At 47.0% G+C, this 25825-nt stretch overlaps 1 protein-coding gene across 1 annotated transcript; it reads left to right on the top strand.

The window, feature by feature from the left end:
• Positions 1–23649: 23649 nt before the first annotated feature.
• Positions 23650–24417, top strand: LOC125555623 (histone H2B.2-like). Its single transcript, XM_048718516.1, has one exon. It carries the CDS (start codon positions 23727–23729, stop codon positions 24195–24197), a length of 471 nt encoding a protein of 156 aa, XP_048574473.1. The 5' UTR covers positions 23650–23726; the 3' UTR covers positions 24198–24417.
• Positions 24418–25825: the final 1408 nt, after the last annotated feature.

Raw genomic sequence — 25825 nt, 5'->3', positions numbered from 1 at the left:
CTGCATTTTTGGTGTCTCGATGCCAAAGGTGGAGAGAGTGTAGGATTTGCGAGTCTTGTGTCTTGTTGCTTTTGTTTCGTTGAACCTTCGTCGCTTTGGTTTGTTGGTTTGTGTGGGTGTGCGTGTGAGACCAGGAGACCTATGCTATCACATGGTGTGAGACATATGCCCTCAAGCTTATATTATCTATTGTCTAGTATGTTTGGTAGATTGTGAGCTTATGTTATCTTGTGCCCTTTACTTCATGCTCACTTACTTTACCGTGCCTCAACGCTTATTGTCTCTTATATTGTTGCATGTTTTGCCTTGACTAAAATATAGCGGGAGTGTTGATCCTAGCATGTGTGTCGTGCAGTCTGAAGCACATCTATAGAGTGCACACATCTTGGGGGAGCCTGTCTATATTTTATAAATGTTGGGTTTGTTTATGTTCAGTTTATATCCTTATGTGCAAATCCCGTATTGTCATCAATCCACCAAAAAGGAGGAGATTGTAAGGGCATATTTCTCCCTATGTGGTTTTGGTAATTGATGACAGTGCATTTGTGGACTAATCGTGTGCATTGAGCATTTCGGATATCTCATGTCTAGGCACAAGACGATTCGGTGCCCCTCGGAGCCTATCGAAGACGGCAGTTTTCTACGTTTCTTTTCGGTTGATTTGAGTCGTAGGAAAGCCATACTTTTAAGAGGGGGTCCGCTTCGGAAAGGTTAGGGTGGAATCAACACGTACACATATGTTCCTTTGCACCACCTTTCCTTCGCTTCTTTGGAGCACCATCCATTCCTCCTTGTCGTTGCGAGATGTGAAGGAAATATGCCCTAGAGGCAATAATAAAGATGTTATTTATATTTCCTTATATCATGATAAATGTTTATTACTCATGCTAGAATTGTATTAACCGGAAACTTGATACATGTGTGAATACATAGACAAAACAAAGTGTCCCTAGTATGCCTCTACTTGACTAGCTCGTTAATCAAAGATGGTTAAGTTTCCTAGCCATAGACATGTGTTGTCATTTGATGAACGGTATCACATCATTAGAGAATGATGTGATGGACAAGACCCATCTGTTAGCTTAGCATAATGATCATTTAGTTTTTATTGCTATTGCTTTCTTCATGACTTATACATATTCCTCTGACTATGAGATTATGCAACTCCCGAATACCGAAGGAACACTTTGTGTTCTATCAAACGTCACAACATAACTGGGTGATTATAAAGATGCTCTACAGATGTCCCCGAAGGTGTTTGTTGGGTTGGCATAGATCGAGATTAGGATTTGTCATTCCATGTATCAGAGAGATATCTCTGGGCCCTCTCGGTAATGCACATCACTATAATCCTTGCAAGCAATGTGACTAATAAGTTAGTCACAGGATGATGCATTAAGGAACGAGTAAAGAGACTTGCCGGTAATGAGATTGAACTAGGTATGATGATACCGATGATCGAATCTCGGGAAAGTAACATACCGATGACAAAGGGAACAACGTATGTTGTTATGCGGTTTGACCGATAAAGATCTTCGTAGAATATGTAGGAGCCAATATGATCAGCCAGGTTCCGCTATTGGTTATTGACCGGAGATGTGTCTCGGTCATGTCTACATAGTTCTCGAACCCGTAGGGTCCGCACGCTTAATGTTCGATGACGATTTGTATTATGAGTTATGTGATTTGATGTACCGAAGGTTGTTCGGAGTCCCGGATGAGATCACGGACATGACGAGGAGTCTCAAAATGGTCGAGATGTGAAGATCGATATATTGGAAGGCTATATTCGGACATTGGAAAGGTTCCGAGTGATTTGGGTATTTTTCGGAGTACCAGAGAATTACGGGAATTCGCCGGGGGAAGTAGTGGGCGTAATGGGACATACGGGAAAAGAGAGAAGGGCCTCAAGGGTTGGCCATGCCCCCCATGGCAAGTCCTAATTGGACTAGGGAGGGGCGGCGCCCCCTCTCTTTCCTTCTCCCTCTCCTACTCCTTCCCTCTCTCCCCTCTTGGAAAAGGAAGGGGACTCCAACTAGGATTGGGAATCCTAGTTGGACTCCCCCTATAGGCGCGCCCCTCCTAGGCCGGCCTCCTCCTCCTTCCTCCTTTATATACGTGGGCAGGGGGCACCCCAAAGGCACTCCAAGATTTGTCTTAGCCGTGTGCGGTGCCCCCCTCCACAGTTTTCCACCTCGGTCATATTGTCGTAGTGCTTAGGCGAAGCCCTGCATCAGTAACTTCATCATCACCATCACCACACCATCGTGCTGACGAAACTCTCCCTCGGCCATAGCTAGATCTAGAGTTCGAGGGACGTCACCGAGCTGAATGTGTGCAGATCGCGGAGGTGCCTTGCATTTGGTACTTGATCGGTTGCATCGCGAGGACGTTCGACTACATCAACCGCGTTACTAAACGCTTCCGCTTTCGGTCTACAAGGGTACGTAGACACACTCTCCCCTCTCGTTGCTATTCATCTCCTAGATAGATCTTGCGTGATCGTAGGAAATTTTTTGAAATACTGCATTCCCCAACAAGATGAAGGCCTCAAAGTGCAATAGGTTTTGTGGCATGCGGTAGTACTGCTCAAGGGAGCAGTAGTATCGCAGGGGCCTGCAATAGTACCGCCCTGGCTTGCGGTAGTACCGCAGAGCACCGCGGTAGTACCGCTCCTCGCGAGCGGTAGTACTGCTGTCTCTAGTCCAGAGCATCAGCGCACGCAGAAGTAGGCGTGGAAGTAACTTTTTACTTCCGCTCCTACACGGTAGTACCGCTCCCTGCGAGCGGTAGTACCATGCCGGATTTTCGCACGTCCCAAACTCAGCGGAAGTAGTCACGGACGAAATTTATTTAGTCTATGTGTTTTCCCAGCCTAGTTTAACCCTACCCTGCGGTAGTACCGTAGGGGCGCGCGGTAGTACCACTCCGGAGGTTCTACCGCTCGTGGCTATATGCAACAGGGCCTCGTCTAGTCACTGTCACATGAGCGGTAGTACCGCAATGTCAAGCTATAGTACCACAACCCCTTGCGGTAGTACTACGAGTGTGTGCGGTAGTACCGTGTGTCGCGGGCTGAGTGAGTGGGTAACGGTTGGATCTTTTCCCCACTATATAAAGGGGGTCTTCTTCCCCAAGAAGACCACCTCTTCTCTCCCTAAGCTCCATTGTTGCTCAAAGCTCCATTTTCGCCCGATCTCTGTCCCAGGCAATCAAACTTGTTGATTTTCTAGGGATTGGTTGAGAAGGCCCCGATCTACACTTCCACCAAGAGAAATTTGATTCCCCCACTAATCCCTTGCGGATCTTGTTACTCTTGGGTGTTTGAGCACCCTAGACGGTTGAGGTCACCACGGAGCCATATTCCATTGTGGTGAAGCTTCATGGTGTCGTTGGGAGCCTCTAATTAAGTTGTGGAGACTGCCCCAACCTTGTTTGTAAAGGTTCGGTCGCCGCCTCCAAGGGCACCAATAGTGGAATCACGGCATCTCGCATTGTGTGAGGGCGTGAGGAGAATACGGTGGCCCTAGTGGCTTCTTGGGGAGCATTGTGCCTCCACACCACTCCAACGGAGACATACTTCCTCTCAAAGGGAAGGAATTCGGTAACACATCCTCGTCTCCATCGGCTCCACTCTTGGTTATCTCTTACCTTATGTGCGCAAGCTTATATTGTAAATTATCCCTTGCTTGCTTGTGAGCTAGTTGTTGTTGCATCATGTAGGTTGCTCACCTAGTTGCATATCTAGACAACTTATTTTGATGCTAAGTTTAATTTGGTAAAGAAAAGCTAAAAATTGTTAGTTGCCTATTCACCCCCCCTCTAGTCAACCATATCGATCCTTTCACACATGCATTAAGGTTTCCGATCAATACAATTCTAGCATGAATAATAAACCTTTATTATGAATAAGGAAAAATAAAATAACAACTTTATTATTGCCTCTAGGGCATATTTCCTTCAAAATCAGACCTTACAAATTTCATTGCTACACCCTTTATTGGCTAATATGTGTGTTGCTTCATTAATAGAGCACCGCACCCGACCAACTCTAAACTCCTGCAAAGCATGTAGTGGCCCCTTTAACTCCTTAAATGAGCGGCCTAGCTGCAGAGAGGTTCTTGACAAGATAGTTAAGCATGCACATCACTCCTTTGCAGTCGAGCTCAATCACTAGCTTTAGTAACTCCATCTCAGCTGCTAGTTGCACCACACGCCGACAATCCAAGATCTCCATGAGCTCAAGGTTAGAGCCCAGAGGGGGGAGGGATGACAAGGTCCACCTCAAAACACTCCATTGTGTTCTTTAAGGACGACACCACCCCCCTCTCCCCAAATTTGGACGCCGAGATGTCAGCGTTGGACTTCATCCATCCTTGTTCTAACTCGATCCAACTCTAAGCACCAGAGTGGGAATGCTGATATGGGACTCTTGGGCGAATTTCCATTCATCCATGAAGTTTGCGGCAAAGTTACCAATGTCAGTTCATTCATCCTATCCTCCTCTTTACGAATCTATGCACGACCAACATTCATATTCATGAGCTCTTCTAGTCTGGTTCTAGATTTTTCAATCTCCCTGGTGATGTTTCCAAACTTCTTTTTCACTCCAAGCATGCAAAGAGCTCAGAACTTTTCCTAATGCAACATTGATATCACCAAAATATTGCTTCGGCCATGCCTCTTCCCAGAGATTATACACCAGCTTGGGGAGGCAAGGTTCCTGTCTCCACATGATTTCATACCGGTGGCAACGGTCTAATATCGGCGTCCACCTCCCTTACAATAAGCAAGGGGCAACAGTTGCTATGCGGAGATGTAAGATGTTTAACCAAGGCATTGAAAAGATGCCTCTCCATGAGTTAGTGGCCGCCCCTATCAAGTCAAATGTATAAGGTAGACCAATAAAACCTAGATCAGAGAATTTGCACAGTTCAAACACATCGTGAAACACCGCCATAATGTTTGAAAATCTAGGAGTTGCGGAGAAGTGCTCAAAGTCCCACAATAATTCGTTGATATCACTGATGGTCAGCCACGATAGGTCGCTTTGCACTTTTAAATGTTGAACAAAGTCCACATCAGGTGTCTATTCTCTGTTCGTAGCTCATCATACACATGCGAGTGCCACTATGGCTCCTGGTAGCGCACTGGACATGAACATCGTGCATATCGCATTCTTAAACTGAACGTCTACCTTCAATTATTCATGCTAATATAGTGCCAAACTTCTGTTGTTTCCTTCATTGTTGATTCCCTAGAACCTCTAAGACCAAGCCTATTTTGATATTGTTTCATCTTGCCCTTAGGTTGCCTTGTCTTGCACAGGAAACTCAAAACGGGGCCATGTGCCCAGACAAAAGCACACAACTGTAAAGTGTACAAGAATTCCCACTCCTCGATAATTCTAGTGGATTAGGTTCATCTCCCAGAGTTCCCAGCCATCACAATCCTTAAACGAAAAACCAACGGCGGAACTTTAGAGATCGGTCGTCGAGACCCTTAGATTGAGCGAAGTGAGACCAAAGGGAAACCTTAACACCCACGAGGCCTACCAGTACTAGATGCCCTAGCCAAAGCCGAGAGGCGCTGCGAGAGCGCCCCTTAATCAACCCTAACGAGGAACATGGTAGGAAAAACTTGCAAATCTCACCATAAGGGGGAAAAAACCCTGCCAAGCCCTAACTCACAGAGATTATCTAGACTGTCGAACTTAGAGCAACTCCAATAACTTCTGTAAAAAACCTCATGTAAAAATTGTTTTGCAGGATAACCATATAATTTAGGGGAAGTTATCCAACACCTACTTTTTCGGTTCCCGTAAAATTTCTTCCCCTAAAATATTTTTTCCTATTTCCCATTAAACGGTGTTGGGGCCCATAAGTTAGTGACCCGACGCTGGGAGTCGCGACGACAGCGGCTAAAGCGGTGAGGCGGGGTGGGGAGGTGTGGCGGCGGTGCGACATGTGGATCGGTGAGGCAGGGCAGAGGAGGCGTGTCGGCGGTCCGGCGACGCAGCGACGACTTGGTGTGGCAGTGGCATGGGGCTGCTCTCATGAAGTTTCGAGCGGTTTTCAGCCCACCAAAGTATACGAGAAGGGATATCCTCCCGTAAACGTGAGGGCAGTTGGAAGCAATTATATGGGGCCATACAAAAAATCAAGTTCATATGAGTTATTGGAGGGCTATTTTTGCCTCAACTTTTCGTAAATGGTATTTTATTTAGGAATACGGAAGCTGTTGGAGTTGTTCTTATAATATTACCTCCATCCCAAATTACTTGCCTTGGATTTGTCTAGATATAGGTGAATCTAAGATTTATCGTTAAACAATTTTGTTGCTGCGTACACGTAGTTCACCGTAGTGAAACAATTATCGGGTGATTTTGTTTCATAGTCCCAAGGATTTCCATTTCCTCACTTCTACCTAATAAAATTGTGAACCACATATATACATGTGAATGGCCATGCCATAGTTCACCTACGACCTCCGTCATAGGAAAGAGAAGGGAACGAACTTCCACTCCCATATCCAAGGAAGCACCATCACAGCCTTCATTGCTTTTCGAACCAACGAAAAGGTCAACTACACGCGGCGAGAACGAGACTTGGTGGCATGTCAACCGTGTATCTTCCCCATGCCTTCCTAACCTAGTGTGGCCGTCTTCATCCAACAACCGACACCGTCGAAGAAGAAGAACGCTGCCACATGTTGTCACCACCCAAGGGGACACCAAGCACCCACTGCCTATTTGTTGTACAAACCACACTGACCTCAAGACGAGACCAACGCCCACCAAGGCAGGAGGTCTTCTTTTTAAGCGAGAGGTCGAATTTTTAAGCAAGGTACACACACTAGTAGAAAACAGGGCTTTGGTCCAGGCCGGGTCAGCCCATTAGTCCCGGTTCAGTCCAGAACCGGGACCAATGTGGGCATTGGTCCCGGTTCGTGAGCCCAGGGGGCCGGCCGGGCCACGTGGGCCATTGGTCCCAGTTCATCTGGACCTTTTGGTCCCGGTTGGTGGGATGAACCGGGACCAATGGGCCTCGCTCCTAGCCCACCACCATTGGTCCCGGTTGATGGCTTGAACCGGGACCAAAGGCTCCCCTTTAGTCCCGGCTCATGCCACCAACCGGGACCAATGAGGTGCCTATATATACCCCTCGCTCGCGAGCAGAGCACCCCAGTGCTCTGTTTTTCTCTGGCCGAGGGGGAGAGGGCTTGGTGGTGCTCTAGCTCACCTCCTATGCACACAAGGTGTTCGATGGAATGCCCGAGCCACACTACTTAAGCTTTCTCCTCTCCAAGCTCGATCTCCAAGCTCCATTTTCCATAATATTTGTCTAGGTTTAGCGGTCCGTCACGCCCCGTCCCCGTCTTCACCGCCGTCGATCACCCGCGCCGAGCTCATCGCCGGCACCACCGTGGTGAGCCTCTTGTTCTTATCTTCTTTCTGAAAGGAAAAATATTCTTACTTGTATGTTTACATAGATACTTGTATTATTTTCTTACTTTTATTATTGCATCTTATATAGTGCGATGGTTTTGGTATCCGCCCCCGTCGGCCCTCGTCCTGTCTATGATTCGGATGTGGTATATATATTATCTTTATAACTATTGGTTCATTTATTGTTTATGAAAATTATGCCGACCAACGTGACATAGATTTTATTTATGTAGGATGTATGTGAATCGGAAATGCCAACCGACCCTATTGTCGAGAGGTTAAATTTAGTTGAAGAAGAAAACAATTTGTTGAAGGAAAAAATAAAAAAAATTGAGGAGGAGAAGATGATATTGGAGTTGCATTTGCGGATGTCATCGATGATCACAAGATCAAGATGGATGCAATGCGCTTGAAGATTAGAAAGATTAGAAAATATGCCATTCATACCGAGGCTTGGTATCATTATGCCGTTGGATCAATTGTTACCTTGGTTGCGATTATGATCGCATTTGTTTTCGCATTGAAATGTTTTACATAGTTTCAATGTATGGTTTAATTAATTAGATGCTCTGGAGAGCTATATGTTGTTAGATGAGAACTATGTATGCACTTTGGTTTTAATGTGATGATGAACTTCTATTAATTTGGACACTTAATTATATATAATGCACGCAGATGAACCGGCAATGGATGTACGGTGACAGACACACCCGCGAGTACATTAAGGGCATGCATGAGTTTCTCGATGCGGCTGAGGCAAACAAGCAGAATGGTTTTATGTGTTGTCCATGCACTGAATGTGGGAATACGAGGTCTTACTCTAACCGGAAAATCCTTCACTCCCACCTGCTTTACAAGGGTTTCATGCCACACTATAATGTTTGGACGAGGCACGGAGAAATAGGGGTTATGATGGAAGACGGCGAAGAAGAAGAGTACGATGACAACTATGTGCCCCCTGAATACGGTGATGCTGCAACGGGGGGAGCTGGTAAAGATCAAGAGGAACCAGACGATGTGCCCAATGATGCTGCAACGGGTGAAGCTGCTGAAGATCAAAAGGAACCAGAAGATGTGCCCGATGATGATGATCTCTGCCGGGTCATTGTTGATGCAAGGACGCAATGCGAAAGTCAAAAGGAGAAGCTGAAGTTCGATCGCATGTTAGAGGATCACAAAAAAGGGTTATACCCCAATTGCAAAGATGGAAACACAAAGCTCGGTACCGTACTGGAATTGCTGCAGTGGAAGGCAGAGAATGCTGTGGCTGACAAAGGATTTGAGAAGCTACTGAAAATATTGAAGAAGAAGCTTCCAAAGGATAACGAATTGCCCGACAGTACATACGCAGCAAAGAAGGTCGTATGCCCTCTAGGATTGGAGGTGGAGAAGATACATGCATGCCCTAATGGCTGCATCCTCTACCGCGGTGCATACAAGGATCTAAACGCATGCCTGGTATGCGGTGCATTGCGGTATAAGATCAGACGAGATGACCCTGGTGATGTTGACGGCGAGCCCCCCAGGAAGAGGGTTCCTGCGAAGGTGATGTGGTATGCTACTATAATACCACGGTTGAAACGTCTGTTCAGAAACGAAGAGCATGCCAAGTTGATGCGATGGCACAGTGAGAACGGAAAGAAAGATGGGAAGTTGAGAGCACCCGCTGACGGGTCGCAGTGGAGAAAAATTGAGAGAAAGTACTGGGATGAGTTTGCAAAGGACCCAAGGAATGTATGGTTTGCTTTAAGCGCGGATGGCATTAATCCTTTCGGGGAGCAGAGCAGCAATCACAGCACCTGGCCCGTGACTCTATGTATGTATAACCTTCCTCCTTGGATGTGCATGAAGCGGAAGTTCATTATGATGCCAGTTCTCATCCAAGGCCCTAAGCAACCCGGCAACGAAATTGATGTGTACCTAAGGCCATTAGTTGAAGAACTTTTACAGCTGTGGAATGGAAACGGTGTACGTACGTGGGATGAGCACAGACAGGAGGAATTTAACCTTAAGGCGTTGCTGTTCGTGACCATCAACGATTGGCCCGCTCTCAGTAACCTTTCAGGACAGACAAACAAAGGATACCATCGCCGCCGCCGCTGCTCTCTGTGTGTGATAAAAAAATTCATATGTGTATGTATATGCTCATATGTATTTGGATTTGGCTATGTATGTATGTATATGCTCATATGTATGTATGTATGTATGTATGTATGTATGTATGTATGTATGTATGTATGTATGTATGTATGTATGTATGTATGTATGTATGTATGTATGTATATGCTCTTCTGTATATGGATTTGGCTATGTATATGCTCTCTGTATATGCTCATATGTATGTATGTTCATATAGCATTTTTTCTATATATGAATTATTATTTTGTTCATGGATATATGCTAAAGAAAACGAGGGGGTGATAGATGATGATGAGGGGTCGAGAGGGGGACGAGAGGTCGAGAGGGGTCGAGGGGAGAAAAAAATGTTATTAGGGACGAGGGTCGTCGAGGGGTCGAGAGAGGGACGAGGGGTCGAGAGGGGTACGAACCGGGACCAATACTCTGTGTATATAAGCAGGACTTAGAAAGAAGAAGAGGAGAGGAAGAAGAGGAGAAATAAATAAGAAGAAGAAAAAAGAAGAAAAAGAAGAGGAGAAGAAGAAAGGAATAGTGGAGAAGAAGAGAAAATAGAATATATTCTATTTTTTCTTCTTCTCCACTATTCCTTTCTTCTTCTCCTCTTTTTTTTCTTCTTTTTTTCTTCGATCTTCTCCTCTAGCTATTCCTTTCTTCTTCTCCTCTTTCTTCTTCTTCTTCTTCTTCTTCTTCTTCTTCTTAATTTTTATCGGGAACGAGGGTGTCGAGGATTGCCGAGGGGTCGAGGGTTGGGAACTAGGGTAGAGGGTCGAGGGTCGTTAAGGGGTCAAGGGTCGAGGGTTTCAGGGTCGAGGGTTCGAGGGTTCTATAGGGTCGAGGGTTCCAGGGTCGTCTAGGGGTCGAGGGTTCCAGGGTCGTCGAGGGTTCGAGGGGTCGAGGATCGCCGAGGGGTCGAGAGAGGTTTCCTAGTGTCAAAGTATTGAAGAAATCCATGGCTTCATCATTAGTCGGAAGTAACTAGGGCATGACGAAGTCCTCCAAAGTTATTTTGGAATGGTGCCCCGGATAGGATAATTTGCCTTTTTGTATGAATTTCAGGAAAGGCCTTCCAAATAATGATATTTGGAAGGTTCTTGCTGAACTTTGTACCAAAAAGCGAATTATCCTATCTAGGACTCCGTTCCAAAATAACTTTGGAGAGCTTCGTACCATCATGCACCTGTTGCTTTCGCCTAATGATGAGGACATGGTTTTGTTGAATCCTTTGACACTAGGCAACCTCCCGACCCCTCGGCGATCCTCTCGAACATGAGAGGAAGAAGAGGATCACCGAGGGGTCAAGGGTTCCAGGGTCGTCGAGGGTTCGAGGGGTCGAGAGAGAGATTTCCTAGTGTCAAAGTATTGAAGAAATCCATGGCTTCATCATTAGCCAGAAGTAACCAGGGCATGACGAAGTCCTCCAAAGTTATTTTGGAATGGTGTCCCGGATAGGATAATTTCCCTTTTTGTATGAATTTCAGCAAAGGCCTTCCAAATAACGATATTTGGAAGGTTCTTGCTGAACTTTGTACCAAAAAGCGAATTATCCTATCTAGGACTCCGTTCCAAAATAACTTTGGAGAGCTTCGTACCATCATGCACCTGTTACTTTCGCCTAATGATGAAGACATGGTTTTGTTGAATCCTTTGACACTAGGCAACCTCCCGACCCCTCGGCGATCCTCTCGAACATGAGAGGAAGAAGAGGATAAAAAAAGAAGAGGAAGAAGAAAAAAAAAAGAGGAGAAGAAAGAATAGAGGAGTTCTTCTCCTCTATTCTTTCTTCTCCTCTTTTTTTTCTTCTTCTTCCTCTTTTTTTATTGGGAATGAGGGTCGTCGAGGGACATAGATGTAGTGTCGTCGTTGTCGATATATACCCCCTCCCGATAGCTTCAACACGTGGGGGGTCGATATTACCCCCTCCTTGAAGCGTTCTCGAGGCCACCCCAAACCCTTGAAGCATTGTCGAGGCCACCCCAAACCCTAGAGAAGCAGCGTCGAGGCCACTAATTAATATATATGATTCCTTGCTATGATTAGGTAGCTAGTTCTACGTTTGCCACTAATATATCCATCTGTAATGTTTGAATAATAATAATTGCCATGTTGTAAATATTTGTAGAAACTATGGACACCGCCCGAGATGAAGCAAAAGAAGCGTTGTTGAGGGACATAATCGCAGAAGGAAGTGATGCCGTCTCGTTGTTTCTCAACGACACCGATGGTCTTGAAGGAGAGGGTGAAGAAGCTGGCTACGGTGACCTAATGCCGGTGCAAGAAGAATAACATGAGGATGGCTCCGGTGACCCAATGCTAGTGCAAGAAGGAGACCGTGATGACGGCTCCAGTGACCGAACCGAGTCCGGCCAGGTATATATATTAGTTAAGCCTGTGCTGACTAGCTGATTGATGCATTCATTGTTTTGGTATGTACACATATTAATTAAGTCTTCGTTCTTTTTTCTAGCCCTCCGGATCGAGCACAACTTCGGTAAAGAGACGAGGCCCGAAGAAAAAGTTGAGCTCGGATGAAAGGTTTGAGATCATAGCAATCGCGCCCGACGGCCAACTGATTGAACCCATCCGAACAAAGAACGCATTTGTTGCTCATGCGGGGTTCTGGTTAGGGACAAGATCCCGATAAGCATCCAACAATGGTTTAAGCCGGCTACAGAAGACCCTGAGGTGTCTTATGTCAATGATATGCAGAAAAATGATCTTTGGACTGAGCTGAAGTCAAATTTCACCCTACCGCCAGAGGATAATCCAGAGAACCCAGTTAAAGAGCAATTAATCAAGTCTTTTGCTCTTAAGAGGATGGCAGAACTATTCAGGAGGTGGAAGAAAGAGCTGAATAAGTTTGTCGAAAATAATGAGACACCAGAATTCAAGGGCAGATATGAGAAGATTAGAGATCACTGGCCCGCATTTGTGGCCCACAAGACATCGGAAAAGAGTAAGAAGATGCCGGCGACAAACAAGCAAAATGCTGCGAAGAAGAAGCATCACCATTGCACGGGGTCAGGTGGCTACCTCGTAGCCCGGCCTAAGTGGGCCAAGACTGAGAATGATCTGGTTGATAAAGGGATCGAACCAGAGACAATTAACTGGCCAGACCGTTGCCGGACTTGGTTCTTCGGGGCTGGCGGAACCTTGGACCCTTTAACAGGGAAGTGCATTTGGACGAACGATCAAATGGACATACCAGTCAGGAAGCTTAAGCAGTATATCGAAGCAGCGCAGCAAGGGACGTTCTTTCCAGACAGAGAGAACGACGAGCTCACAATGGCCCTCGGGAATCCTGAGCACCCTAGACGGACACGAGGCACGCCAGGCTCCATTCCGTGGAAGGTTGGGTTTCCGGACGCAGGCGATTACAAATCCCATGAGAGGAGGAAAAAAGTGCAGCAGACCCAAATGCAGGCGCTGCAAGCAAGGGTAGACGCGATAGAGGAACGAGAAGCAAATCGCAGCAAACGTACTGCCGAAACTTCCCCCGAAGCTACCCCGCCATCTCAGCGCAGAAGCAGCGTGGCTTCCACCGAGCTGCTTCAGCCAGAGCATGCCTTGACGGCTCCTGCCAGCTATCCCGTGGATGCTATCACGGAGTCTCAAAATTGCCACCTTATGACGCAATGGATGAATTTGAAGGTCAAGGCGGCTGTTGGCTTTGTTTATCATACTGAACCCGGCGCAACTTTTCACTGTCGGCCGATTCCAGAAGGATATGCTAGGGTGATGGTGGATGAAATAACGGAGGGATTTGAGGACCTCCAGCTTGACCACCCTACCAGTGAAGGGGAGACTCGGCTGGGGTCTGCTCTGAAGACTCCATGCCTATGGCGGAAGGAGCTCATCAACCTTCCGAACTGGACGCCTCCGCCTCCTCCTCCTCCTCCGGCGAGTCAGGGCACTCCGCCTCCTCCACCGCCTCCTCCTCCGGCGAGTGACGATCAGGGCCCTCGGCCGGCTCCTTCTCCGGCGCGTGGCGGCACTCCGCCTCCTTCTCCGCCTGCGTCGGCGCGCCCGAGCAGCCAGCCTCCTCCTTATCCGCCTCGTCAGCAAGGGCGGAAGAGACCCGCCGCCGCTCCGACAGCTGCTCCGGCGTGTCGTAGTCCTTCTCCTCTGCCTCGTAAGTAAGTAAAGAAGACAACCGCTCCGTCTGCTCGGCCGGTGTCTAGCAGTACAACCAGAGGCGGGAGGACATACAGATTCGGTCCTTCTCTGAAGAGTCCACAGAAGTTACCATACGAGAGGACCCCGGAGGAGAACGCGAAGATCGCGCGAACCGAAGTGGATGACTGGTTTCAAGGGTTGAAAGCAAAGAGACATCCACCTCCGAAGGAGAAGGTAGACCCGGTGAAAGTGAAGCGCACTCTGGCTGCCCTAGCAAAACCACCCGAGTCTCCGCCGAAAGGCAACTATGAGCGCATTATTGCAAAGACATGGGCCGAAGCGGAGCGGTCGGGAAGTACAGTCAGTGATCAAAGGCTGAAAGAACGACGAGCAGCTGGGAAACAAATTGCCCAGCTCGGCGAACAAGCGAAGCAATCGTGCCCCCCGCTCAAGGTGCCTAGCGACATCGTCGATCCGAGGATGGTGCCCGGTTATTGCAATGTTGATGATTACCTGCCCGACGATGTACATTATGATCCCATGGAGGTGCAGATACACAGATACGAGTACGGGAAGCCTCTCGTCAAAGATGAAAAATCTTTAACAACGATGATGCAAAGATTACACGATTGGTACTTGAAAATCTGCAGAGAGTCTGGGGGGAGGAGTACTTTGTATGCGAGAGTTAAACCGGAGCATGACCTCATTGGAATTGAACTGTTGCCTATTCCATTTGAGGAGTTCTATCAGTTTTTCAATCAATTGGCCCTCGATAAAACAACGGTCACCTGCTACTGTCTGTAAGTACTACTACTTCTGTCATTAAGTTTCTCTATATAGCTCATCTCTTTCATTGCATGTATTTATAATTATCCTCACTATATTATGCAGATTGAAGATCGCCGAATTGAAGAAAAGACAAATCGGTGATATTGGGTTCGTTAACACATATCTCATAGATGCAACTGAGGTTGAACATCGTCCCGAAGATACCGAGGCCAACTTGCTACGATCATTCAAAAAAATGAAAACAAAGATATAATACTCTTTCCTTACAACTTCAAGTGAGTGTTACTGTCTTGTGCATATTCGGTTTCCCTTATATATTAGTCCAGGTTATAGTAATGTAATTGATGAGTTATGCATGCGTGCGCAGGTACCACTATATTCTCCTAGAGATTAGGCTTGAGCAGGGAGTAGTAACTGTCTTGGACTCTAAATGAAAAGATCCCCGGGAGTATGCGGACATGACTGAAATCCTCAAGAAGTAAGTTAAATCGATCATTATCCACCATATCAGCAACTTTGTTCATTTCCTGATATCAAGTAATTGTTTTCTTTGTCCGGCAGGGTTTGGAGAAAATTCACCAGAAAAGTTCCGGGACTGCCAAAGGAGCTGGAATTTAGACACCCGAAAGTAAGTACTATAGTAGCATGTTCCACGCATCTCCTAGTGATTCAAGCGCTAGTTTCATCAATACCATTTAGCATTCTTGCTTATCAGTTTGATTGACCTCTATTTCTTGTAAAGTGGTTGTGGCAGGAACAAGGGAATGATTTATGTGGATACTATGTCTGCGAGTCCATCCGCCACACGACCTGTGAGCGGGGCGGGTACTCTGACGAACAATATGAAGTACGTAAATAACAACATTCACAATTTTATTTTATTACCATCATTTGTGTTGAGTTTCATTCATTCATATATATAAGTATTGACCCCCTTCTTCAAATTAGATGTTTCGGAAGCGGGATGAACTCCTAGCACCAACTCGCATGCGAGCAATTCAAGAGGAATTGGCGGCATTCTTTCTTGACCACGTGATCGCTGAAGACGGAGAATACTATGTGGACCATGAGTCCGTATGATTATATTTGTAAGAGATAATTATTGTATATATGTAGCCGGTAGTGTCGGATAGATATACGAGAACTTGTTGTTCGACCAATATCTCGGAGAAGGAGAGGTGGTCGATATCACTTCTCTCTGTATGCATATATGTTCATGACGATCTTCTGTTTCCTTCATTTGCTTACTAGCTAGCTAGCGTGTCTAGTCCTCTCTATACGTATGTATAGTACGTAGCGTCGACCAAGCACGGACATAAGAGAGGACACTTCTCTCTATTAATTATAGCTAGCTAACACAATATATGAAACACCTAAATTAACCCCCCAAAACCCCCAAACCCCCCCCCCCCCTTCAAAAAAAATAAAAACCCCAGCCACGGAAATGCTGATGCGTGGATGCCTATTGGTCCCGATTGGTGCCACCAACCGGGACCAAAGGGTCTCCTGCCTGGGCTCCGCGCACAGGCCACGTGGAGGTCCATCAGTCCCGGTTCTGGACTGAACCGGGACTAAAGCGTCGTGGCATTAGTACCGACCATTTAGTCCCGGTTCAGGAACCGGGACTAAAGGCCCTTACGAACCGGGACAACAGGCCCTTTTTCTACCAGTGACAGGTAGTTCAGCATTACCAAAACAAACTTGTTTCTTAGTCCAAGGTACCACCTTAATTCTGCCTAACGGCTAACGTTGCCTACTCCACCATGTCTTTTTCAGTTACACACAGTTCCTTAATTCGGAGAATGATCTCTGGCAATAGAGCACACTGCTCGTTACAAAAAAAGAGTGGCAACTTGACACCATTGCAGAATTCGATCACAACAAGAACCATGGAAAGCAACCAGGCTAGTGCATACTCCATGACTCCACGTGTCAACGATCTCAGTTGCGATGCTTGCCAGCTTGTGACTTCTGCTGGTGAGCCGCCGCCTCGCCAGGCCTACAGCTGATACGCATGAAGGCATAACAAAAGACAGCCTGATTAGGAGTGAAGCAGACAAGTGGTCTAGCAACATAGTAGAACAGAAAATGCATATCTAAATGCAAACTAAAGGTCTTGGCAATGTGAATTTTGCCAGCAAGTGGGGAGTATTGCAAAACGTCTAACATGATGGCCGGTTGGTGGTTAATAATTTAGCTAGTGGAAACAACATGCATCCATGCATCATATAGCTTTTTGCAAAATCAAAACTGAGAAACATGCAGCCTCTGAAGTCCTGGAAGTTGAAACCTGGTGTTTAAGGAACAATTGGTTTAAGATGTCTAGTGGTCGTGCGGTTGAAAGTTAAATAAATTCATGCCTATATTAATGAACCTAGCTGGCGTAGCTGCACACAAAGATTCACATTTCATACTGGAATATCTGCAAAATAAAAGCACTACAGAATAATCATGTTGTACAATAACACTACTAAATTACTTCACCAATATATTCAAACTAATCATGTTGGCACAGCCTAGAGGAATGCCCAATCTTCAGATAACACATACTGACAATATAAAACAGTGCATCGTAGGTAGAAATGTAGATACTGCAAAACAACACTAACCCGCATTGTGATGAATTTAACCGATGCAATAGGGTCGCCATCGGAAAGGTCTGCTCCTTGCTGAAAAATCCAAGGACTCAATCCTTCAGGACCAATACTCTGAAAGACAAGAATTTGAAATTTCCTGACCCATTTCTCATTAGGCATATTGTTTATGGTGAGGGTCATCTCATCTGCTTACAGTGAAGTGAATCAGTGGTGAAAATGTTTGGAACAAAGTGTGCATTCGTTTTTTTACTAACTTTATGCACTAGGTGTCACACAATGAAAATGAAGAAGTCTTTTCCACTATAAATCAAATGGATATGGGAGATGTGACATGGGTTGTGTTGAGCTTGACTTGGTTATCAGAACCATCTATGTATGAGGTGAATGAAACGAATGGATATGGGAGATGTGAGGAAGATGAACTTAAATATGAGCATAACCAAGGAGGAAGATGAACTTAAATAAGAGCCGTTGCCGGAGCGGGTGCATTTAACAAGGTTGGTAGTTGGGCAGATGATGGTTGGGGAGATGGTGCATGAGGCCGGCTCCACCACTTTGGATAGAAGTTTCTGCCATCGGGACAAACGCGTCAGCTTTAGTATGGACATACGCATTAGTGCGTGATGAATACGCGAGAGAGAATGGATGAATACAAAACAGCTAATATAGTGATTGTGGATCCCGAGGAGAATTTATGGAACAGATTTCAGGGTGGAGAGTCGCCGAGTGCTCCTACGCAATTTTGATATACGGAGCAAAATGAATGAATCTACACTCTAAAATCTGTTTATATACATCTTCATGTTGTCTATACTAAAATCTCTAAAAACACTTATATTTACAAACGGAGGCAGCGGTATATTTTCTTATAGCCCAGCACTATACATATTAGCTATAGCTGCACGGCAACATGTTATAACCATCAATCCTCTATATTATTAATCATGCTATAATAGAGAGAGTGATACTAATTATAGCTATCCTAATGCAACTGCCCAAGATAAACTAAGAGCATCTCCAACCACACTTGCCTACTTTAATCCATATGTTCACGGACACGTTCGGACGTAACCACAAATAGAAGTGGGTCAACCCCATTTTTTCGTCCGGACAATCGTAATCCCATATTTGAAACCTTAAATCAATAAAGAAAAACATGCACGTGGATCATTCGACCAATATAGCACACAAAAAATCAGCACAAGCGGAAATAATCCACAACAAATTGTCTTTATTGCGCACATTGATATCCTTCTCTTGGTTGATGAACCAGTTCTTGCAATGGTCATGCATGAGATTGGTGTCGGCCAACATGATCCTCGCTAGCCTCACATTCTCTTTATCAAGCTCAATTGTCTCAAATGTCTTCTCCTTCTCAATTTCCATTTTTGTCCTTTGTTCATTTTCTTCATGTCTACCATGATACCATCTACCTCTCAATCATCATCCTAACTCACACCCTCTCCCGGTCAAAATCCATCCTCTCCTTTTGCACATACAAGAATAGCTTGTACCTCTCCTCCATTTTCTTCACCACTTTGTTGGAAAAGATGTCTGTCCAAGTGGGCGAGACCTTGCTCGTCCCGTCGTCATGCGTGGCCTATCTTTTTCACGCTTGTTCCCCCTCAAGGGTCTACTCCTATTTGGCTCGATGACATGTCTGTCCTCCCCCTTGGTCATTGTCATCATCCAATCCAATAGATTGGTGAGAGCTTGTGCCATAGTTGTTCTTCTTCTTGACCGGTTTGTTGAAATATTAAACGAGGGTTGACCACTTGGGTTTCCCATTGAACACCATCCAACAATGGGACAAAGTGAATGGTTCTTCTTGTTTTGATGGTACAAAGTGGCGGCCAACCCCGTCTTGCAAGCAGAAATCAAACGTCAACATAAATGGATGAAGTGAAGCAAGTAAGGAACATGATGACCAATGTGAAGCAAACAAAACTTACATGGCTATTAACTCCAATGTCACTATGGTGCCTATTCACCACTAGAGTATATGCACCACAAAACTTGTTCGTTGGCTCTTGGATGGTGGATACCCATGTTGGAGGGAGCTATTACGATCGGTATGGGTTGTGAAAGATCGTGGATGTCGCCTAGAGGGGGGGGTGAATAGGCGCTTTACAATAATTACGGTTTAGGCTTGAACAAATGCGGAATAAACCTAACGGTTAATTTGTCAAGCACAAAACCTAAAACAACTAGGCTCACCTATGTGCACCAACAACTTATGCTAAGCAAGATAAACTACTTAGGTGATAGCAAGATATATGACAAGAAACAATATGGCTATCACAAAGTAAAGTGCATAAGTAAAGGGCTCGGGTAAGAGATAACCGAGGCACGCGGAGACGACGATGTATCCCGAAGTTCACACCCTTGCGGATGCTAATCTCCGTTTGGAGCGGTGTGGAGGCACAATGCACCCCAAGAAGCCACTAGGGCCACCGTAATCTCCTCACGCCCTCGCACAATGCAAGATGTCGTGATTCCACTAAGGGACCCTTGAGGGCGGTCACCGAACCCGTACAAATGGCAACCCTTGGGGGCGGTCACCGAACCCGTACACTTTGGCAACCCTTGGGGGCGGTCACCGGTACCCGTCAAATTGCTCAGGGCGATCTCCACAACCTAATTGGAGACCCCGAAGCTTGCCCCGAGCTTTACACCACAATGATTGAGCTCCGAACACCACCAACCGTCTAGGGCGCCCAAGCACCCAAGAGGAACAAGCTCAAGGGTACCAAGCACCCAAGAGTAATAAGCTTCTCAACTTGTAACTTCCACGTATCACCGTGGAGAACTCAAACCGATGCACCAAATGCAATGGCAAGGGCACACGGAGTGCCCAAGTCCTTCTCTCTCAAATCCTACGGAAGCAACTAGTGCTAGGGAGGAAAATGAGAGGAAGAACAAGAAGGAGAACACCAAGAACTCCAAGATCTAGATCCAAGGGGTTCCCCTCACAAAGAGGAGAAAGTGATTGGTGGAAACGTGGATCTAGATCTCCTCTCTCTTTTCCCTCAAGAACTAGCAAGAATCATTGGAGGGATTGAGAGTTACAAAGCTCGAAGAAGGTCAACAATGGGGGAAGAACACGAGCTAAAAGGATAAGGTCCATTGGGGAAGAAGACCCCCTTTTATAGGTGGGGAAAAATCCAACCGTTACCCACCAACCAGCCCGCGGCCAGCGGTACTACTGCGCCTGGCCAGCGGTACTACCGCAAGGCCGCGCGGTACTACTGCTTGCAACCAAGCGGTACTACCGCACGGCTGTGCGGTACTACCGTACCGACCCACGGTACTGCCGCAACCCCAGCACAGAACCGATAAACAGACGCACAGGAGCTAGGGGCGGAACTTCCGCACGCGCGGTACTACGCGCCCCCCATGCGGTACTACCGCGAGGCAAAAGTCCCAGCCAGGGGAAAAGGGAAACTTCCGTTCCTACTTCCGCAAAGAAACGGAAGTAGCAAAAACCCGACACAGTAGTACTGCCGAGGGGCGGTACTACTGCCTGACCGCATAGCGCGGTACTACCGCACGGCGAAAGCGGTACTACCGCGGTAGGTGCGGATGTAAAAAATTACATCCGCTCCTACTACCACAAAGGGGAGGCACTAGCCTGGTGGGCAGCGGTAGTGCGGCTCCAGGGGAGCGGTACTACCGTGGGCACCTGCGGTACTATCGTGCCACTGCACGATACTACCGCTGATGCCTACGGTACTACCGCTTTCCTGGGAGCAGTACTACCGCAACCAACAACGGCAGCCACACAAGGGAGGCAAGAAAACGGAGGAAGCTCCAAGGAAGAAGAAGGAGACGTGTACGTGATGAATCCACCCAAACCTTTCCAACGCGGACCCTGACAAAACCACACTCAAGAGAACAAGAACTGCCATAACTTCTGCATATGAGCTCCGAATTGAGCAAACTCAAGCTTGTTGGAAACAAGACGACGGGTAGCATCAAAATAGTGACTGGTTATAGTAAGAAGAGGCAAGGGAGGTATGCCAACAAATAGAGGAGTGAAACCTCCAACCAAGAAGAACCGGCAAAACCTCCAACAACGAAAACATCATAGAGTATGCAAGCGAACTCCGTTTTCGATGAACTCAAGCTTGTCATCAAGATGACCAAAAGCTCTAAGACTCTCAAAGAGAACCAAACAAGAACCAAGAAAGATGATGCAAGGATGCAATGGTTTGAGCTCTCAGCGAATAATACGATCAAGCTACTCATCGAGAGCCCCCCTTGATAGTACGACAATCGATCCTATAACCCAGTCTCCCAACTACCATCATGACCGGTAAAACAGAAAACCTATCAAGGGCAAACCTTTGCCTTGCACATGGTCCACTTGAGCTAGATGAAGACGATCTTGACTCCCTCAAGTTGGACCACCTTTCTTGATTGGGTTGACTTGATGAAGACTAGTTGATTGCTCCCCCATACTCCACTATGGGTGAGCCACTCTTCCGCACATCTTCACAAGTCCATTGTCACCACAAAGGACGGCAAGCTTCAAGCATTTGATCTCTTCGTGATGCTCCACTTGACCTTGCACACCGCAACCTAACCCCACAAAGAATCCTCACGAAGACCATGGGTTAGTACACGAAGCGTAATTGACAATGCTTACCATACCATGGGATCACTTGATCCCTCTCGGTACATCTTCTACGCTTTGTGGGCTGGTCAACTTGATTCACTCTTTGACTTAGTCTTGATAAACCTCTCACAAGACCAATCTTTAGGTAATTCCTTGAATAGCACCTTGGTCGACACAAACTCTCCTTGAAACCAACACATGTACTCCAAGAAAAGCATATGGACAAAAACCTTCAAATATAACTCAAGGCAACCATTAGTCCATAGAGATTGTCATCAATTACCAAAACCAAACATGGGGGCACCGCATGTTCTTTCAGGTTGGATGTGGTTTCATGTAGTGCTTGTCTTCATGGTACCATGCGTGGTTTCTTACAGTACTCCGAGTCCTTTTACTTAGTTCCACGCATAATATACATGCATGTGTTCAACCTTTCTCTGCACAACAATGTATCTTCTGGAATGAGTATGCATTTAGTCTTGCCTTCGCCTTATTCTTTTGAGTGCCCAATGATTGCCCAAGATCAAATAAAAGTGAATTTTGATCAACTGTATCAAAAATTGGAGGATCGTAACCACCATTTATCATATCCATCATGAATGAGTCCTAAACATGCATCGCAATGAAACTAGCATCCTAAAACTGGTCCAATAAACACATGCGGTATTGGTTGATGATTTTCCTCAAATACTTGATGGGCGATGCTAGAGCTTCCTGACGCCATTCGTGACAATTGGAGCTATCACGACTCATACGTCGGGTTCGGGAAGGAGCATTGGTCCCACGTGAAGGCATACATGGTGCCCGACCATTGTGAAGCCGCCCCGCCATAGGGCGCGGGCATTGCCGAGGGCCTCATCGCCGTTGCTGGCGGGCGGCAACGGCTCCGGAGAGGATCTCCCGGACCCACACTTGGAGCGGCTGGCTGCTGCCTCTGCCACCCTCTTCCTTACGCACAGATACGGGCTACCCTCAGACCCCAGCTGCCTTGTAGACACGAGCACCCAAAGGCGCCCGGGAGGAGTAATTGTTGGTGGTGCCGGGTGTTGGTCGCCTTGTCGCCCACCTGGGAAAGCATGAAACCACGTCGTGCATCCGTGGGATGCCGCGGAGCTGCAGGTGCCCACCCGAGTCGCCGCCGACGCCGTGGACGAGGAGGTCCGTACCCGGACCATTCATGAGCGACGGAGTACAACGCAAAGCGCTAGCTCCTCGCCCTTCGCTGTTGACGAGCTCGATGGTCTGCAGTGAGTTTCCCTCAGTCGGCGGAGCAAAGGATAGGGCGGGGAAAGGAAGGTGAGGAGATGAAAGTGGAGCGAAAAGGTTTAGAAAGTACGGTTGACTAGGGTTTGGTGTCTGGCTTTGGGTTTTTGTAGGGATAGGGGTGGGGATGGCATGAGCCATAGCGGGTTGGTTTGACGTGAGGACGGTGTCCGGGCGCATCTGGATCTTTCCAAATTCGCCTCACATATGAACCGGGTATGGGGTTGCCGTACAACCATATATTTGGGCTTTGTTTGAGAAGGCCGGCAGGTGGTCCTTTTTTTCTCCAGACAGTGATGGCCGATCGAGCGTTTGCATAGCATACTCCGGTTGTGGGTCCTTTAATGATACTTTTTTGGGAAGGCCATCATGGCTTAGGTGCTCTATAATGCTGGTGGCGGGCAGGATTCAAAACCTGAGCCTGCGAAATCCAAAACCATTCCCGCGGTGCGGTCGCGCGCTCTCGCTCTAATCAACCTGCGGTTCCGGCGTTTCCGTTCCCGCCCAGATCATTTTTGCCCTTACAAAAAACCCAGCGATCCGCTCCGAAACGCATCCCGCCGTCCACACCAAACATCGCCGAACGCATCCTACGGCTCCACCTCATCGATCCGGGGCAACCACGCCTCGACCAATCAGCGCCCGCCTCCCCCTCCGTATAAACCCAGCAGCCCCGCTCCTCCTCTCCTCCCCTCCCCCCCCCAACCCCCCCCCCTCTTCCAGCACCCGCAAATCCCCCACTCTCCCGAAGCAGCGAGCGATGGCCCCCAAGGCGGAGAAGAAGCCGGCGGCGAAGAAGCCCGCGGAGGAGGAGCCGGCGACGGAGAAGGCCCCGGCGGCGAAGAAGCCCAAGGCCGAGAAGCGGCTGCCGGCGGGCAAGACGGCGTCCAAGGAGGGGGCCGGCGGCGAGGCGAAGACGAGGGGCCGGAAGAAGGGCAGCAAGGCGAAGAAGGGCGTGGAGACGTACAAGATCTACATCTTCAAGGTGCTGAAGCAGGTGCACCCCGACGTCGGCATCTCCTCCAAGGCCATGTCCATCATGAACTCCTTCATCAACGACATCTTCGAGAAGCTCGCCGCCGAGGCCGCCAAGCTCGCGCGCTACAACAAGAAGCCCACCATCACCTCCCGGGAGATCCAGACCTCCGTCCGCCTCGTCCTCCCCGGGGAGCTCGCCAAGCACGCCGTCTCCGAGGGCACCAAGGCCGTCACCAAGTTCACCTCCTCCTAGATTGCAATTGCATCTGCATTGCCTGTATCTATCTAGTATTAGCTGGTTCTGTTACTTTACTTTGTGCTTGTCGACTCTGGTTATCTGGAACTACAAGTGCTGTTAGTGCGGGATGGGGAGTTGATTGATGGATGATTGCCGATGCTCTGTTGCCTCTTTGGTTGTAACAACTGAATTTGTGCTTCTTTTGGCAAACTGATATTTCAAAAGTAGTGATTTATTTCGCCTGTGCTTGTTTCCTGCTGTGATTATCGTTAAATAAGAGCATCCCAATGGTTTGCGTTGCCATGTATGGTTCTTGTTTTGGTAGTAGTTTGCTTTGCTTATCCACAAGTATCGGTCAATTGGTTAGGCTGGAGCAGCTTGGTCCTGGCCCTATTGATGGTGTTACTCTGAAAATGCCAAGCTCAGAAAATTAGACTAGCTGTCCAATTCTTGCTGGAAGGTGTTCCTTAAACAAGATGATGTGCTAGAGACATGAACATTTGGTGTATCCATGGAAGCTATGGTCTTCAGGCTGTATCGTCTTCAGATATTGCAGCAATTCAGAGATCGTTTAACTTCACAACTGGCTGGTGAGTGCTTCATTTTTTCCTTTCAAGTACTTTCTTGGTTTTGGTGGTCTGATATTTATACCTGTAGGCATATGGAGGCTATCCTGAAACCATCAAGCAGAAAGCCCGGCTCCTGTTCCCTGTCGTTTGCCGATGAACAGTCTAAGTTCATCTGTGGATTTCTGATAGCTGTGGCGATCTGAATCTGGGCACATATGTCAAGCTCCTAACGACGTTAAAGCAATGTCGCCATGATGGAGTCCAGGCGGGAGGTTGAGCCGTGCATTGACACTAAGGGAGGAAGCACCAAATAACCAATTTATAATAACAATGTCAGTCAAATATGTTGAGAAAAACATTCTTCTGACCCGAGGAAAAATCGCCGATGGTAGATGGTACACAATATCTTGGAATTCCAAATATTTTACATGCATTTACTTTGTACGTAGAACTTTTTTTAATTTGGCTTTAGATAACACTAGGAAGCACATTTGCAAGCCGTAAGATAGTTCTCTTTTAACCATCAAGTCTTAACAGAAATGACTCGGCCTATCCATGTCAGTTTTCTAGGATGCCTCCTTGAGCATTCTGTTCGGAAGGCACAAGTATTTCATCCCGATGAAACTAAAGTTGTTTCACAGTCCAAGGATTCATTAGTTCTTCCTAATAGTTGCCCAATTCGACATGTCTTTCTTATGTACTACCAGAGAATGAGCTCTAGCCATATTATACTGAACTAGAATGAGCTCCGGTAAACAGGTAGTTCATCATAATCAAACGAAACTTGCTTCTACAGTTGACTCGACAACTGCTGTGCCTAAAGTTGCCAACTACACCATGTCTTTTTCAGTTACCGGAGAGTGATCTTTAGGCTTTAGCAATAGACCACACAGCTCCATGCACACCACAACACACACGGCTCTCATGCAAAACAGAGTAGCAACTTGACACCATTTTCAGAACTCGATCACTACAAGAACCATGGAAAAGTAACCAGGTAGGCTAATTCTTCAGATTAAACAGGCCGGCAATGCATAACTCCTTGTGTCGAAGATCTCAGTTGCGATGCTTGGC

The sequence above is a fragment of the Triticum urartu genome, chromosome 5 (assembly GCF_003073215.2).
Source record: "Triticum urartu cultivar G1812 chromosome 5, Tu2.1, whole genome shotgun sequence".
Lineage (NCBI taxonomy): Eukaryota > Viridiplantae > Streptophyta > Magnoliopsida > Poales > Poaceae > Triticum > Triticum urartu.
The sequence above is the reverse complement of the archived record's forward strand: the minus strand, read 5'-3'. Positions and strand labels throughout refer to the sequence as shown.

Bases quoted from the DNA above. Each gene is read 5' to 3' on its own strand.
- LOC125555623 (XM_048718516.1), top strand. From the start codon at position 23,727: ATGGCCCCCAAGGCGGAGAAGAAGCCGGCGGCGAAGAAGCCCGCGGAG.